Below are 18063 nucleotides of genomic sequence, written 5' to 3'. Positions count from 1 at the left end.
TTTTATTTTCAGATCTCATGTGTATGTAAGATCTCATGGGAGATTTAACATAAGATTTAAAAAAATTGCAATGACCACAAAACCAATTTATCCCACGAGGAACCAAAGGGAAGACGACTTACACTACACAATTTTTTTCTCCGTAAAATAAGCACTAACATCTCTTCCCCAATTGAGATTTGAGAGGATTATTCATCGGGAACTCTTTCTTTGTAAAAAGTAAAAGAAGATGGACAATTTATTTGTATTATTTTCTAATTAATTTTATCCTTATATTTGATTTTTATGTATTTTAGTATACCTTCCTCAGATTAAATATTGTCTTTTTTCTGAAAATTTTCGTACTAAAAGAAATTTGTTTCTTCAGTATTAATTAAAATTGAAAGAAGAAATGTATGATCACGCGAAGCGCGAGTTAATTTACTAATTTATTAAAATCGTAAAAAATAGTAAATATGAACCCATAACTTTGAAAATATGATGGGTTTATAAAATTTAAATTTTCGACCTACATCTGATAATATTACGTGGCAATGCAACAAAATATAATTCACGCCTTCTCTAATGTCTACACAAGAAGTATAGGCAAACATATGTTATCTTCATTTTCTTCAGGTTTCGATAGTCATAATGCGTGAATTGTATCACATAAAGCAATATGTTTGTCCTTATGATTTGTCATGACATTATATATTGTAAACTGGCGATGAAACAATTTATAGATTTTTTTTTCAAGCTTATAAAGATATTATATTTTAGACAAATGCCAAACATTAGTAAACTTTTTCAAAATATGTCCTTTTGTTGCACATTCTACAACGTTATGTTATGTTATGTTATAGGAAGTCGTTTCATTTGCAAACAAGTTATGCATGATTTTTAAGACAAAGATTAATACTCAACGAATTATTTAGTGCAAATATGTTATTAATAATACTCAACGAATGTTTGTTGGTTGCATTAAAAAATGAGCGATATGGTGTATAATATAAAAAAATATACAATTTAACCGTAGTTTTGCCATGAATAAAAGATAAGAAGATAAATTCAAGGTTATTTATGATACTTTAAGTGTTTTATTCATGTGCGAATTATTCAAAATATGAACTAAATGCAATATAAAAAGGGATTATGTTTTATTTCCAATTTTAATATAAAATGATAATAAAATTAGATATCAGGATTATCTATACTATATTAAAAGCACGAAGGCCCTTAGCGAAATGTCATTCGTTTTTTTTACCCTTTAAAACAACTTTTACAATAGACAAAATTGTAATTTAAGTCACTCTCCAAATATTAGGAATTAGTATATATATAGATCTTACCTTATATAAATTGTACTAATTAAAAATGCATACTTGGTGTAATACTTATAAACCAAGACTAGAACGAGATTATATATGCCTTCATTTGATTTATAATTAAACTGAAATATGAGACATCAACTCACATATTAAATTAACATTATTTAATACAAGAACGTCTAAATAAAAATGATTTCTTTCTTTTATAATATAATATGCATTAAAAATTCTTATTTTAATCATACAAATAATTAACCCATGTTCAATTAAGTACCTAAAATAATTATTTGATAGTATATTTAATCATACTAAATTGTACAAGCCTAAATGTATATTATAAAAACACGAAATTTCTACGAAAAAATGTTAATTGACATTTATCCTATAAAGATAAATTTTATATTGAATAAAATATAATTTAAATATTTTATTAATATTTAGGACTTCAAATTAATTAAAACTTTACTTATTAAATCTTTTCTTATTTGAACTATGTAGAAAGTACAAGTATTTAGATCTTCAAAATGGATGATATATATAAAAAAAAAATATCTAAATTGATATGTACATACACAATCAATGGATTCATTAACTTTTCACTATAATTTGTTCACCCTATTAAATTTCATGTTTTTTTCATCTATTAAATTTCATGTTTGGTAATGCTTTTTTTGCCCACATATTTCGACAAAGTTATGTAACTCATAAATTCTTTTTTCTTCTTATCTTATAAATTAGAACCTCACTTCTTGGGTAACATTGAAACCTTCGAAGGGATACAAAGAAGACATAAGATTCAAGTTTTAAATTTATGTTATTTGAATATATTTAAAGAAACATAGTAAGAGTCCAACTAATTAATTAATCATGCCTTTTTCTTCTTGAATGAACTTGAGAATAACTTATGAAAAATATTTTCAGAAAACTTTTTAAATCTTCAAGAGTTATGTGCTTTATTGAAACTAAAAAGGAAGCACAATAACTTGTGAAATTCAACGGATAAAATTATAAAATTAGAACAAATTTTAAGGTGAATATATTGAATAATGATTGAGGACTTCTATGAATACAGTTTTTTTCCTTTATTGAGGTAGCTATATTATCAATATTCATCGATTGCAGAAGCTTACAATTAATTTTATAATTCAAATATAATTTAAAAATATATGTAATTTTCTTACAAACAATGATTTATTAAGATAAGAAACACGCGCAATGTTTGAATATTCTGATTAATCAAATTATTGATACTTATCAAAGATTGTGGCGGAAAGAAACAAAAAAAAAAAAGCAAAAACATTTTACAAATACAAGTATTATTAATAAGAAAATAAAAAAGACTGCCTCAGGTTTGGTCATATTGTAGTCAATTCCAGTTTGTTGGGGTCACAGCCTTAGAACAAAGTTAAACCCTTTGCAGCTTAAACCCTCTTTTTCTGCAACTTTAACCGGAGCAGAGTAGAAAGCGAAAATGGGGAAAGGAGAAGATCTATGGGATGATTCTGCCCTCATCAACGCCTTCAACGATGCCGTTTCCAAGTACAAGGTTATCCATGAATTTCATACCCTACCCTCTTTTCTATGTCTAACTAATGTGAGCTGTATTTTCAATCTTTGCTTTCAACGCAGTTTAATTTTCTGAACTCGAACTCTTCACATTACTCTCATTTTTAGGTGTATCATTAATCTAATCATTCATCTTCTTTCTCTACTTGACCATAATATTAGAATTTAGCGCTATAACTTTGGTAAATGAAGCCCAAATGGTGTATGATTGACTTCACTTATCACAAGTACTTATTTTTTAAAAGCCCAATAATTCCTTTTTTCTGGCTACGAGGATTATACTGAAGGATGTTTAAAAGAATTGCCATTTGGTTCATGGGGCAATCCTGTATGCACCTCGACTATTTCACCTAGTAACTCTGGCATGTGCCAAGTAACTTTCGATGGCTGCTCGGGGCTGAAACATAGTAGAAATGTGAATATGATCGATCCCGGCTCATAAGAAGTACGGAGGTTCTTGTAAGTTGGGTCAGCGGTTCCAGTGGTTCAAAGAATAGGGCTTAACTCTGTCCATTAAGGCTTAGGCAGATGAGAAGAACTCTCCTAGCATTTTTTGGGTTAGGTTTGTGTTGTTCGCGATGTGGTTAATTTATTTCAGGTTGGGTTTTGACAAATTTTTGGTGTTGGCTTTTAGTCTTGCACAAATTTCTATGCAGTTGGATATTATGAAGTGATTGGAAGCATTAAGTTGGATACAAGAAAATGATATTTGCATGAGTACCCATCATGCTCGTCATATCTAACTTCAATCGTGCTATCATTTATTTGACTTTGTATCAAGGAGATGATTTATGGTGCTCTTTGCTGCCTATGTTTCTGAAATTGTCTTTATCAAGTGGTCAGCTGGTGATGTATGAGCAGTGTGGAAAAGAATAGAAGCGATGCGGCTTCCGTTATATTGTGTTGTTGGAGTAGCACTAGAGAATTTTGTGGTGCCGGAGTATGGAAAGGAAGAAAGGAGGGATGATGAGGGGGAAAATGCAGCTTTCTGTAACCAAAGTGGAGAAAGCATTTCCTGCAATATATTTACAAGAGAGCAGTGCTTAGTGCTAAAGTTCTTTTAAAGTACATTTTAGAGAATAGGGAACCTACTCCGACAAATTGTGCCGTTTAAAAGAAACTTTCAATGAATTGGATGAAAAAAATCTTGGAGACCGGGGTCCAAATCCCTACAAAGACAAACTTCTAGGTGATTTCTTCCTATTTGCCTAAGCATTGGTGAGCGGAATTACTCGGTATCTGTGCTAGTATGAAATAGTCAACGTGCGTGCAAACTGGCCCACACCACCATTATATGTTTATAAAAAAAACTATCAAGGATATAGTTCATCCTAGGTACTATGTCCTGTGACTGAAGATGTTTTGTGAGATGCTTTCGTCTTTATCTGACGGTAAGTAAAATTTCCTGGGTGCATCTTCTGTTTTGCAGGCTGTGTCACATGCAAATAATTTCTTTTCTGTCATTCTTAGTTAAAATCTTGTTGAGCACGACTTTAGTTTGTTTTATCTCTGGCATGCTGGATGCCACAGTTGAACAAATTATCTGAGCTCCCCTTTCTCTCCCCCTCCCCCCCCCCCCACAACACCCTTTTTTCTGTTCCTTCTCCTTCATGATCTTCATCCTCTCGACATCATTACTGTTTTGCGTCGACCATAATCTTTTGAATCCTCCTAACTTCCATAAAGCATGCCTTTCTCTCAATCTCTCCAAATTAATCCTCATCCCTACCCCTTCCACAAAGAGAAGGCCAAATTTAAGCCACATCTGTTATTGGGCAGAGCCTACAGGCAAACTCAATACTTATATATTTAATGTTTTCATTTCTCACTCCTTTTTTAGGATTAAGAAAGTTTTGTATATTTCTGTTTATGTTCTTCCTTTTAATTTCCAGATTATGCATGGAAAAGGAGCTAAACTTAGCAGCAAGGAGGAGAATTTGGCAGCTCTTGATGACGGAAGCAATGAGCTTAAAAGGTCCATCCATGACTCGAATTGAGTAGTATCTCTTTTTATTTCTTCTTCAAGATTTTATTAGTGATTAAAAAATATTATAAAGGAAATGCTATCAGCCATGAAGACCAGATCCCGCTTGTGGGATTACACTGGGTATATTGTTGTTGTTGTTGTATCAGCTATGAAGACTTGGACATATTTAGCCAATTGGAAAAGCTTGTTGTTTTCTAACTCTTAAAAGGCCCATTCATGATTGAAACGAGTGATATTAGATGAGCTTAGAAGGTCTATTCATGACTCGAATTTAGTGATATTTATCTCTTCTCCGAGCTCTTTTAGTGTCAAAATATTAATATAAAGGAAAAGCTACCAGCTGCGAAGACTTGGACATATTTAGCCAATTGGAAAAATATTGTTGTTTTCTAACTCTTATTATTTTGTAGTTCTTTTTAGAACTGATGCATCTTGAGATGTCTGCTAGGAGTTAATGCTTTCTGCTAGGATGTCAACGTGGAGCCTTTACTCTGCCTACCTGATAGGTAGCTGATTAAAATTCTTACATGTATTGGTTGGTAGACTTATAGGTCAGGTATTGATTTTTCTTATGATTTATTGTTGTAATAAGTTGCTTCATATGCCACAACTTCCTCTATGTATTAGTACTTTATTGTTTAACTTTATCATTCTCCCCTATAACCTCTTTGTTTCTATTTGTTTGCTTTCTTGTGCCAAGCTGGATAAATATACAGAGCTACTTCCTTTCAAGTTGCATAGGGAAAAAGGCCATTTAATGGTTTGGAGGCTGACATTCTCTTTGATTCCTTTTTGTTTTGTTCTCACATGTGTGGATGAAGCAATGGGGAGGGAGATGATAACGGCAAAGTTGCAACAGATACCACTATAGAAATGGGAGATGCAAGCAACCTGCCATCAGTCAAAGAAAATTCCTCTTCTGAGGCAGTTCTCCCTGAAAACCATACTGGTCAGCTGAATGCGCAAAACACCCAGGATAAGGCCATAGAGAGCATCAGTTCACAGAGTGTAGAAGATTACAATCAGTTACTCAATACATATTACGAACTTGAGGATCAAAGGCAAAAGATTTTGCAGCAACTTAACCAGTTTGGCATATGGAGTTACCAAAATTCTGCTTCTACTTCACAAGAACATCACACTTATGCAGCACATACTTCACATCCAACAGAATCTTCTTTCTACTGCCCATATGGATGCCAAAGTTGGGTGTCTCCATGCACACTATCACCTTGTTGTTTGGATGCTTCTGTACAAGGTGTTCAACAAAAGAACTCATCTCTTCAAAATTCTAATTTGGTTAATATAGCAAAGGAAGCTGCAGAAAAAGTACTATCCTCTTTAAAGCAAGCTTCTAACACGACTTCACCGAATTCATTTGCAAGTGAAGGTGAGCAGCTGTCTAGATACTTGACTGCATGTCTGTTTATTTTTATGTCTAGAGTGTGATGTGGTAGTGACTGGAAGATCCTTGCATTTTCTATAACATATTGAGATGAACTGGAATACGGACAAGAAAAAGAGTTAGGTGGAGAAGGGGGGGGGGGGGGCAGGTTTTGACTCGATTGATTGCTTATTACATAGTAACAGTTTTTGCTTTAGGAAGTTTGCAACGAAAAATCTTCTTCGAGTAGAAGCCAATATCTCAGTATCTGAAGGTAGCAGGGCAATCGTGCAACTTTAAGTCGAATGATGTTAGGTCCTGCTTGTTAGTTGGGCCTGCGTTCTGATGACTTTGGAAAAAAGATGACATTTGATTGGTGTGCCAACAATTATTGGGGAGGAGATATTGTTGAGTTGTTTTACTATGGGTACATTGCTATCTTCCACTTCCAACTAATGTGGTTTGCCCTTATTAGTAGTAACCAAAGCCTCCTTATTCCACACGCCTGTCTTTACCTATCCAAAATCTAAAGCTAGTTACGAAAAGAGTTCTAAATGAGCTTCAGATATTTAGATTTGGATAGGCTTTTGTAGGAGCTGGCCTATCAAAAATGCAGGCTGCATCCTCAAGCTCAAACTAAGCTCAACATCAAACGACGAATTGGGTTCAAGCTCATTAAAAGTTTGATTACTAGCTTCATTTGCTCTAGATTTTACTTTCTTATACTTTGGAAGTGACTACTGTGTGTTGAGACATAATTAAACAAATGAAAGTGTGCTCTATCTAACTGCTCAAGGTAAGGCGAAAAACTCTTAAAGAAATATGCTTTAAGTTCTTCTCCTGCTCTGTTCCTGTTCTGGGCTATTTAAATAAATAAAAAATTTGATGTTCTGGGCTGTAATTAGCTGGCGTGATAGATCTCTTATTTGCTTACACTTTTAAAAATCACCTCGATCATTTGCATAGGAAATACGAGTATGACATCTACCTATTCAACAAACTTTATTTTATTTGAATAAGTAAAACGTTTATTAATGACCAAAAAAGAAACCCTCAGGGGTTGGCCTGGTGGCAATTGACTTGAGCCTTGGGGTTTACTCCCTTTCAAGGTCTCAAGTTCGAAACCCACTGGGTGCAAACAATTTCTGAGGGCCATCGGACTGGGTAAAACCTGAATTAACCGTGGTGCACTTGCGGGAAATTCCTTGCCGAGGGCCTGTGCACCCCCGGGATTAGTCGGGGCTCAAAGAGACTTGGACACCCGGTGCAAATCAAAAAAAAAAAAAAATGACCAAAAAAGAAAAAGGGAAAACACCCTGTATATAAGAGAGAGAGAGATGAGGCAAAAATATGATTACTGCTAAGAGCATCAGCGTCATATAATAATACATTGAGGATCTCAAATGTGCCACAGAAATTTAGAAAACGACAAAAGTCCCATATGATGTGAGAGAGACCTTTCAATTTCTCAGATGTCCTTCTATTCCTTCACAAACTTCCATATAACTTTTTCTAATTTCAGGAAAACAAATAGAGATGAACCCTGTTACTGCAGAGAAAGCTGCTGGCGTGGAGACAGATCTAACGGAAGTGCTGAATGCATGGTACTCTGCAGGCTTTTACACTGGAAAGTAAGTTTATGTGAAGTGTGATTCTTCAAAGAATGATCTGATGATTTGCTCCAGTATTGTTTTCTGTCAGAACTGGTGCTTAGTACTGAGCTCTTGCAAATGTGGTAACTTAACGAAAAAACTTGGAAACAAGTTGTGTCAGAATGACACCATGCAGAATATTTGCTTGAAAACCTACATTTTCTGGTTGAAGTTGGAAAAGGATCCATATCAGCCCCTTCAGTTTAGTCTAATAAATACTAGGTACATGAAGTGTGCCCTATGTTACCGCTGTAAAAAAGGGAAAAAAAAACAGGTGTTCGCTCGAAGGAACTTTTAAACACACCAATGTAAGAATTCCAGGTGGAGGTCAAAGGTAGACGACAGTTAATATTTTGAAGGCTTGCAATACTATATCTTTATTATACTGCTAGTTTGGTGTGAGTTTTGAAGTGTACACGTCACTACTCATAGCAGGATTGGGTTAGTAATCATTAGAAGACAGCAATAGCTTCAAGTTTCCCTTTTGTTAATCTTATAGCTTAACCCTGAAATTTTGGATGTGATGCAGGTATCTTTCCGAGCAATCATATTGGAAGAAGAGCCATGGTTAACTTTGTTCTGATCGGATTTGGAAATCAAATGTTGCTGCTCTATGAAATATTTCACTTTGTCACTGGCTCTAGTAACTGGGAGCGGTACCTAATGTGGTCCTGTCAAATTGACAAAAGAGGATATCAACAACTTAATGTATTGATGTTATCAAAACCTTTGCACACTGGATTTGGAAGTTGTGATGTAAGTTATAGATACAAATAGATGTTGTATAGCCCTTCTGGTTGGTTGATATTTCGAAATATTGACAAAACTGCTTCTTGATGATAATTTCCAGTGGTTATGAACTCCAGCCTTTTCTCTTTTGCTCATCGACTGTACACAAGTACATATATAGTTCTATGATCTTAAAACTGCATGATTTTCAAAAAATAATATAGTAAAGATACTTTACCAAGTAGACATACTTTGATCAATGACGACTATTTGACAGACACTTTTATAGCTGTCTGGAAGATAAAAGACATACTTTGATCACTGATCGTAGTACTACTCTCGCAAAGCAGTATTATAAAAGACGAAACTCTCTAAGGTCTATTGGGGTTTTAAGCGTAAAGCACGGGCTTTAATGAAGAAAGGCATAAATGAAGAAAATGATACAAAAATGTATTGTTTTCCAAGAAAACATTGTCTTGGAAAACATTTTCCATTATACCAAACACACCCTATAAATGTGGTCATATTCATTGTCTGAAAGCTTTGCTTTAGTTCCATGCCTCTCAGTTACAAACACTATGTCTTTCTCACTTCATAATTAGGCCCGACACTGAATTTCCACCACTTATCCCTGTCCATGGCCACTCTTTCCCCTTTGTCCTCTCCCTTTCCACACCCAAATACTAGTTCAAAGCTTCAGTCTCCAATGCTGCAGCCTTCTTTAGAGCAACTAGAAGCACAACAACATCAGCTGAAGCCACAACAAGCTGCTGTTGAACAGGTTGATGATAAGCCTCTTCGTGGTTCGTCTATCCAAAGCCCCGAATTAGGTGTTAGTTCAAATCATTCATCTGTCAATCATTCGACAACCGCATACCGCATTTCGTTCAATCAAGACTGCAGCTGTTTTGCTATCGGCACTGATCGTGGTTTTGGAGTATTTACCTGTGACCCTTTCTGTGAGTCCTTTTGTCGATACTTCGAAAATATAGGTGGCATTGGAATTAATGAAATGCTCTTTCGCAGCAATATATTAACCTTTGTTGGATGTGGAGACCATCCACAGTATCCTCGAAACAAGGTCATGGTTTGGGATGATAACCAAAGCCGCTGCATCAGTGAGCTATGTTTCCGGTCGGAAGTGCGCAGCATCCGGCTTCGGCAGGACTACATTGTGGTAGTGCTTGAGCAGAAGATATTTGTCTACCACATTTCTAATCTGAAGTTGTTTCAAATTGAAACAATTGCGAACCCAAAGGGTTTCTGTGAGGTTTCACAAGCTGCTAGTCCACTTGTATTGGTATGCCCTGGTCTGCAAAAGGGTCAAGTTCGGGTTGAACATTATGCATCAAAAAGCACAACAGTTATTGTAGCACATGACTCAGTGCTTGCATGTTTTGCTCTTACGAGGGAAGGCCGGGGTACACTAATCCGGATTTTCAGCACGCTAGAAGGTACATTGTTGCAGGAGGTAAGGGATTATTCTCATCATTGTTTCAGTTTATTCTATATTACACATTCTTTTGTTACAAAACCTGAAGTAATAGCAGCATTTCTGTTATTATGTTTCCCTTTTTGGGCCAAAGTAGAATAATTAATGGAGGGGATAGTGACATTCTTACATGGGTTTGAATTTTTTTATTTTGCTGTTTTTCGGGAAGTAGTGTTCTCCGGTTGATGTTAGTATATGTACCTAACCTATTGTCAGTCTTCCTTTATCCTGTTCTTATGATCATTCAGAATGACGCCTGATTGGCAGGGGCCTTATGGTAAGCGGTGTCACGGCTTGGTCGGAAAATTTTACCAAGTATGTGTATATAGTATAAGCAAAACCAAGTTATTTTGCATATAACTAAATAAATGACACTACCCTGAAACAAAGACGCCCAGTGATCTGCTGGTTAGCGCTACAATTTCTGACTACATTTTATCAATTTGGAGATTTTCTTTAATAAAAAATAATTACATTTTATGAGACTTGAAGCATTAACCTCTAACAAACTATGTCGTTATAAAACTGCTTGAGCTAGAATTCATTTTCTTTGTCAAACTAACAATAAGGACCAGTTTGGACATGAGTTTTGCCAAAATAAATTTGGAATTTATTTGGTAAACACATGTTTGGGCATAGATTTTGTCCACATTTTGGCAAAATCCTAAATCCCAAAATCACCTCAATTGCTGATTTTGGGCCAAAACATGACACGGTCATTTTTTAAATATTACCCCAAACTTTTATAGTTTGTAAAAGAGCCCACATTTATTACGACCAACTAAACCATATCTGCTCACTTGCCTCTCATTAAACTTATTTATATTCAGGACTATGGTTTGTGATAATGATAATGAATGGTATTGATGAAGGTTCTGTATATACAAGATAGCAAGTTTGTTTGTTTGGTACTATTGGGTATTTGTGATAATTTTTAGAACTTGTGGGTATAAGTCATGTTTCATATTTTTTCAAATAAAAAGTGAAATATATTTTGAAAAATCATGTCCAAACACATTTTCATCTTCAAACCAAACTTCACCCAAATCAGATTTTTCAAAATAAATTTGGGAATCTATTGCCAAACGCTAGCTAAGTATAATGAAATTATGTAAACTAAGACATATTTAGTGCATTATTTTTAAGGGGAAAAAACAAAACTAGGCAATATTTAAAGAAAATTTGCAAAACGATAGCAACATTAGTTAATTACCTTTAAGGCACCTAAATATTAACATATCATAATACCTTTCAAATAAATGTTCCTAAAATTCAGTCGGACAAGAATCAACCCCATTGCTGTTATAAGAAAAATCAAATTATGGTGGATGTCTACTCTTCCTCCATGATTTTCTCAAATGCTTAATGACATATTCAATGACATATTTCTATGCTTAATGATATATTCAATGACATATTTTTCTTCACTTTTCATGCCTATATAAAAGCCTTGTAATAGATAGGAAAATACACACAATGAAGAAGAAAATCTCTTCCTTCTCTCTATCTCCATTTCTTGTTCATGTTTTACTAAATTGCTTTTATTTCATAACAACATGTCTTGTTCATGTTTTACTAAGTTACTTTTATTTTATAACACGTTATCAGCACGAATTGCTCATTTCATAATCTTCTATGTCAAGACTATGTAAGTTATAAGCAAGCAATGAGATCAAGTACAATGAAAAATGTCTTGGATGATAATACAAAGATAAGTTTTACATCCATCTAAACCCATTCATATTTTCATATCTTTGCATTAACTTTATGTGCAGTGTTTAGTAAAAATATTTTTTTCAATTGTATCCAGTGAAATAAAAAACTGGAAAGGTATGTCTTTATTTGCTACATCTCTTATAGGACAAAGATAATATTCTAACGTATATATATGTTCTGACCTTTTACATACTATGATAGATAATTATTAAGGTAATTTAGTAATAATATTTTTACCATCACATGATGTATTTCATTGAAAGCAAAATTATCAAATATGTAGGCGATTTTACAGTACCTTACAAATTTGGCATTCGAATATACAATCAATATAAACTCAATATAGTTATAATTTATAATAGTCACAGTTATGCATTAAGCCTTAAATATTTTTGCTGGAAATATAAGTCTCATTCCTCCGTATTGGATTTTTTTGGTGAAGTTCTTATAATCTTTGAAATATAAGTGGTTATAGGTTATCTGCACCTTTCCCCTAATTAATTTATTAAAATATAAAAGTGATTGTATCATTTGAAAACAAAATGACATATATCCTAACTAGCATTTTTGTTGCAGAGGAATTATTTCAAGATTGAAATAGTTATATATGTCTTCTTGAAAGTTAATTTACTTATGCCTATAATTATGAAGTAATAATATTTTAAAGGCTCGAGTGCGAGTCCTAGTGAATTTTGGCCCATTATGCCAAAGTTTGAGGGTAAGACAATGGGTTCAAGTCCCAACGCACTATGTTGATGAAAAGATGTTGGATTCAAGTTCCAACGCATTATGGCCTAGCATGCCTTTATATGGGTAAGGCATTGGGTTTGAGTCCTAATGCACCATATTGATAATAATAATAACTAAAGAAAAAATAATATAATTTTCATAAAAAAGCATGAAGCTTGTCCCACTTGATTTGCTCCATTCTTGAAGTGAATGTGATAGCAGTGCATGATAAGTCTAAATAAAGACAAGTGGTTGACCAATGAATGTGGGCGTGCGAAAGGCCAAAATAATAATAATTATCACTATGGTAATTATAAAAAGGGAGAAATTCTTTGAAGAGAATGTGACTTGTGATAAATATTGAGATTGCATACTCATTCCTGAAAGTGAATGTGAAAATATATATATGATAAAGATTATGCATAATAATGTACTTGTGCATAGTTGGATAAATACTACAACTCACCTCTAAGGGAGGTTTAAGACAAAGAAAGATAATGAATATTATTGTGTAGTTACATAAATATATCATTGGTCACATGCATATGATACGCCAAAATATATTTTGTCATGCCTTATGAAAGTTATTAAAAGCAAAATTAAAGCAAAAAAATTATTTTGCTTGTGATGATTTTGAACATTACAATTATTATGATATGATTCTCTTTGTGAAGGAGACATTCATTATATGGATGGTGTGACAAAAGATCTTGTAGTACAAAAACAGTTAAGAGTTCTGAAAGAACTAATTTGTTACTACCCGGATGAATGAAATTGTTCATAACATTAATATTGTAGTAAGTCTAAAAAGAAATATTTTGATTTACAAATATATTAGCCAAAGTGGTTGGCATATTGAGACTATAAATGAAAAGAAGATTGAATATCTTTATATTACTATAATCATACCGGGTAAATATGAAAGGTTACCTGACTTTTCTTTTATTTGTACTATACAAGTATAAGCATGATGATGCAATCACAAGCCACAAGTAAACTAGAGGTTTACTGAAATAAATATTAGTTGGCATGACCGGTTGACCATCTCGGTTCAATTATGATGCGAAAAAATTAATTGAGAATTACATTGGCATATATTGAAGAAATATAAGATTCTTCAAGAATTCTCTTGTGTTGCTTATTCTCATGATATACCAGTTAAGGTTAGGGATTGAATCCCTTGATTTCTGGAACGAATAAAAGGTGATAAATATATGGGCTCAGTTACCTTCCATGTGGACCGTTTACTATTATATGATTTTTATAGATGCATCTATTTTATGGTCACATGCGCATTTATTATCAACTTGTAGTTTGGCTTTTGCAAGATTGATTGCTCAAATTATTAGAGCACAGTTCCAGAATATAAATTATGATGATTTATCTTGATAATACTGGTTTAAATCCAAGTTGGTTTAGTAGAAATTGTATGCCTCCAATTATATCTAAACCATTGGTTATGAGAACAAAATTGCCAAAATAAAATTTGGTATTTGATGTATTATTTAATATACAACAGCACTTGTAAGCATCTAGCCAAGTTATGATAAGTTCTCCCTATCACAATCGGTTCAGGGTCAGGAACCAAATAATTTCCATCTAGAAATATGAATGTGCTATATGATTTAATTGTTCCATCACAGTGCACAAAGATAGATCCCCAAATAAGGCTAGGGATATGTGTTGGTGATCCCAACAATAGGGGAAGAAAATGGGCAGCTGAAAAAGTAATGCGTGTAATGAATTATTATGAGTACATCGAGATCCTCGTACGAGAAAATATGAACTTGAAGTTCAAGTGATAATTCATTTGCAAAATATTGCCGGGCGTATTTGCTGACCCAAATCTAAATATCATATTCAGCTGCTAATGCTCCAAATAAAATAAAGTCCATAATGAATAGAGTCCATGGCATGCATAAAGCATAATAGACTAATCGGTTCTAAAGATAAAACTCCTTGAAGAAGGAGAGGAGCAAATGTTCAAGATGGTCATAATAAGGAGGCAAGTGCTCTAGAAGAGCACCACGACATAACACTTCATAAGACCTCATGGGAGAGGCTCAGGTACCTGAAAATAATAAGATAAAGAGATCTCAATAAGTTATGTCTTTATTGAATAATAGTAGAACCGATATAAAATGATCGTCGACGATATTGTTAATATAATGTAGCGCTCAATATTATTAATATTGACGAGGATCTTGAGCTCAAATCTGTCATAAAATTTGGACAGATAAATAATTGGCCAAATGAAAAATACGCAATGAAAATTGATTTCACATGAAAAATATGAAGTTGGACGGATAGTCCCAACACCTGAAAGTATAAAGCCAGTTGAGGTATAAATGTGTTCTTGTGCGGAAAAAAAAGAAGAAGGTCAAGTCGATAGACATAAAGACGACTTGTGTCACAAGAAGATTTGCAAATGTCCTGGCATTGATTATATAGAGACATGTTCTCCTGTGGTGGATGCCGCCATTTCAGGTTTTAATCTGGCAATACAAGAAAAACGTGATATGCGTATAATGGAAATCATTGAAGGATTTAAATTGTTCTGAAGCATATTAAGGTTTCTAAGTAATTTATTAAATAAAGCTTCAAAAATCCTTATACGGATTGAAACAATTAGGGCACATGTAGTATAATCGCCTGAGTGAGTACCTGTTGAAAGAAGGGTACAAGAATGATTCAATTTGTCCTTGTGTCTTTATAAAAAGATCTGGATCTAAATTTGTTATAATCACCGTGTATGTTGATGATTTAAATATCATTGGAACTCCTAGGGAGCTTCCTAAAGCAGTAGAGCTTCCTAAAGTAGTAGACTATCTAAAGAAAGAATTTGGAATGAAATCTTGGAAAGACAAAATTTTGTCTTGGTCTACAAATTGAGTATATGAAAGATGGAATTTTTGTCCATCAATCAACATACACTAAAATGATTTTAAAGCGATTTTATATGGATAAAGCACATCCATTCCGACCTCATGAAAATAATGAAGAGCTTCTTGGTCCCGACGTACCATATCTTAGTGCAATTGGTGCACTAATGTATCTTTCTAACATTACAAGGTCTGACATAACTTTTTCAGTTAATGTCTTAACAAGATATAGCTCTGCTCCTACAAGGAGACATTGGAATGGAATCAAACACATATTGCGGTATCTAAAAGGGACTATCGGTATGGGATTATTTTATGGAAATGATTGCAGTCCCGATCTTGTTGGTTATGCCGATATTGGGTATTTATATAACCCACAAAAGGTTCGATCTCAAACAGGCTATGTGTTTACATATGGAGGCACTGCCATATATTGGAGATCGACTAAGCAATCAATCGTGACTACTTCATTTAATCATGATGAGATAATTGCTATTCATGAAGCAAGTCGAGAATGTGTATGGTTGAGGTCTATAATACACCTTATTCGAGACAAATATGGTTTGAAGTGTGACAAACCATCCACAATTTTGTATGAAGACAATGCAACATGCATATCCCAGTTGAAGGGAGGATTCATAAAATGGGATAGGACAAAGCACATTTTACCAAAGTTATTTTTTACACATGATCTTCAAAAGAATGGTGATATCAATGTGCAATAGATCCGTTCAAGTGATAATATGGCTGATTTGTTCACCAAATCTCTACCGACGTCAACCTTCAAGAAACTAGTGTACAAGATTGGGATGCGAAGGCTCAAGGATGTGAATTGATACTCTCGTCAGGGGGAGTTAATACGCGTTGTACTCTTTTTTCCTTACAAGGTTTTGTCCCACTGGGTTTTCCTTGCAAGGTTTTTAACGAGGCAACCAAAAGGCGTATTTCTAAATATGTGTACTCTTTTTCCCTCACTAGGATTTTTTTTTCCCATAGGATTTTTTTTTCTAATAAGGTTTAGTGATGCACATTATCTATGGACATCTAAGGGGGAGTGTTATAAGAAAAATCAAATTATGGTGGATGTCTACTCTTCCTCCATGATCTTCTCAAATGCTTAATGACATATTCAATGACATATTTCTATGCTTAATGACATATTCAATGACATATTTTTCTTCACTTTTCATGCCTATATAAAGGCCTTGTAAAAGATAGAAAAATACACACAATTGAAGAAGAAAATCTCTTCCTTCTCTCTATCTCCATTTCTTGTTCATGTTTTACTAAATTGCTTTTATTTCATAACAACATGTCTTGTTCATGTTTTACTAAATTGCTTTTATTTTATAACAATTACAAAACTATAGCAATTGTTCCTATTTTTTCGCTCAGATTTTTTATCTTCTATAACTGATGCAATCCTTCCATTCTTTTTTGTCTTCCCTTTTCTAATGCCTTTCTTCTTATTTTCTTTTTGTATATGCAAAATTCTTCTTTTCGTTTCCTTCTTTGGAGTTTAAATTTGGATAATAACATATTATTTTAACATGTTATAACTTCGACCGGTGGTTCTTATATATTTTCTATTACAATGGTATATGTGATAAATTATTTAATAGTGGTATATATAAAGATTATGTATGGTATATTTTGTTTGTTTATATGTATTATGGTGTATATATATAATTTATATATGTGGTATAAAATACATATAAAATATATATATGTCATATTGATGGAGTATTTACATTATAAATTATCACACATATAGTATACTTGAAATTTATTAAAATATATTAAAGATATATTTTGAGTAAAAATAAAATTATACAATAAAAAAGTTTAAAACTTAAATAAAATAAAATACTAAAATTCCCATTGTGCAACTTCATTAAAGAGGGACTTATTTTTGAGATATTCTTCTTTCAGAATCTTTGATATATTTGGATAAGTATTATTTATGGAACAAAAAAAATATATATGGCATATTGATGGAATATTTACATTATAAGTTATCACACATATAGCATACTTAAAATATATTAAAGGTATATTTTGAGTAAAAATAAAATTATACAATAAAAAAGTTTAAAACTTAAAGAAAATAAAATACTAAAATTCCCATTGTGCAACCTCATTAAAGAGGGACCTATTTTTGAGATATTCTTCTTTCAGAATCTTTGATATATTTGGGTAAGTATTATTTATGGAACAGAAAAAAAAAATTATGGAAGAGAGAGGGAAAATAAAATGTAGTAGAAGTATATTGATGTAGGAGAAAATCCCTTAGTTAATGTACTTACCAAAGTGAAAGTGCTAAAAAAGTAAAAAAAATGTGCCATTTTTTGAATAAATAAAGATTGCTATCATTTATGAGAATAATGTTTAAAAAGAGAGCAACCATGTAAAAATCTTTATTTTTAATGAGGTTATTATGAATATATTTTAAAAATAAAAACTCGTTATTGAGAGTTGTAGTTCTATTTTAAATTGTGTGTGTTTTAATATGATGTTATTATAGTAATTTATTTATTTGTTCACCATTTTTTTTTAATTATAAAAAAATGTCACACCACTTATAAATTATCTGTGTACGCCACTGCTGATTGGCTAATC

The 18063-nt window shown here is 32.9% G+C and overlaps 2 protein-coding genes across 2 annotated transcripts; both read left to right on the top strand.

The window, feature by feature from the left end:
* Positions 1-2673: 2673 nt before the first annotated feature.
* Positions 2674-8722, top strand: LOC107763669 (uncharacterized). Its single transcript, XM_075246062.1, has 5 exons — positions 2674-2853; positions 4766-4848; positions 5682-6250; positions 7767-7875; positions 8426-8722. The coding sequence occupies exons 1-5, from the start codon at positions 2779-2781 to the stop codon at positions 8466-8468; spliced, it is 879 nt and encodes a 292-aa protein (XP_075102163.1). The 5' UTR covers positions 2674-2778; the 3' UTR covers positions 8469-8722.
* Positions 8723-9134: 412 nt separating this feature from the next.
* Positions 9135-10246, top strand: LOC107761237 (autophagy-related protein 18a-like). Its single transcript, XM_016579439.2, has one exon. It carries the CDS (start codon positions 9263-9265, stop codon positions 10217-10219), a length of 957 nt encoding a protein of 318 aa, XP_016434925.2. The 5' UTR covers positions 9135-9262; the 3' UTR covers positions 10220-10246.
* Positions 10247-18063: the final 7817 nt, after the last annotated feature.

This window comes from Nicotiana tabacum, chromosome 23, assembly GCF_000715075.1.
Source record: "Nicotiana tabacum cultivar K326 chromosome 23, ASM71507v2, whole genome shotgun sequence".
Taxonomy (NCBI): domain Eukaryota; kingdom Viridiplantae; phylum Streptophyta; class Magnoliopsida; order Solanales; family Solanaceae; genus Nicotiana; species Nicotiana tabacum.
Note: the sequence above shows the minus strand (reverse complement) of the source record. Positions and strands in the feature narration are given on the sequence as shown.

Excerpts from the sequence above, each read along its gene's own strand:
- LOC107763669 (XM_075246062.1), top strand. The coding sequence starts at position 2,779 with ATGGGGAAAGGAGAAGATCTATGGGATGATTCTGCCCTCATCAACGCC. Across the intron at positions 2,854-4,765 it reads ATGCCGTTTCCAAGTACAAG|ATTATGCATGGAAAAGGAGC; the intron begins GTTATCCATGAA and ends TTTAATTTCCAG. Across the intron at positions 6,251-7,766 it reads GAATTCATTTGCAAGTGAAG|GAAAACAAATAGAGATGAAC; the intron begins GTGAGCAGCTGT and ends TTCTAATTTCAG.
- LOC107761237 (XM_016579439.2), top strand. The coding sequence starts at position 9,263 with ATGGCCACTCTTTCCCCTTTGTCCTCTCCCTTTCCACACCCAAATACT.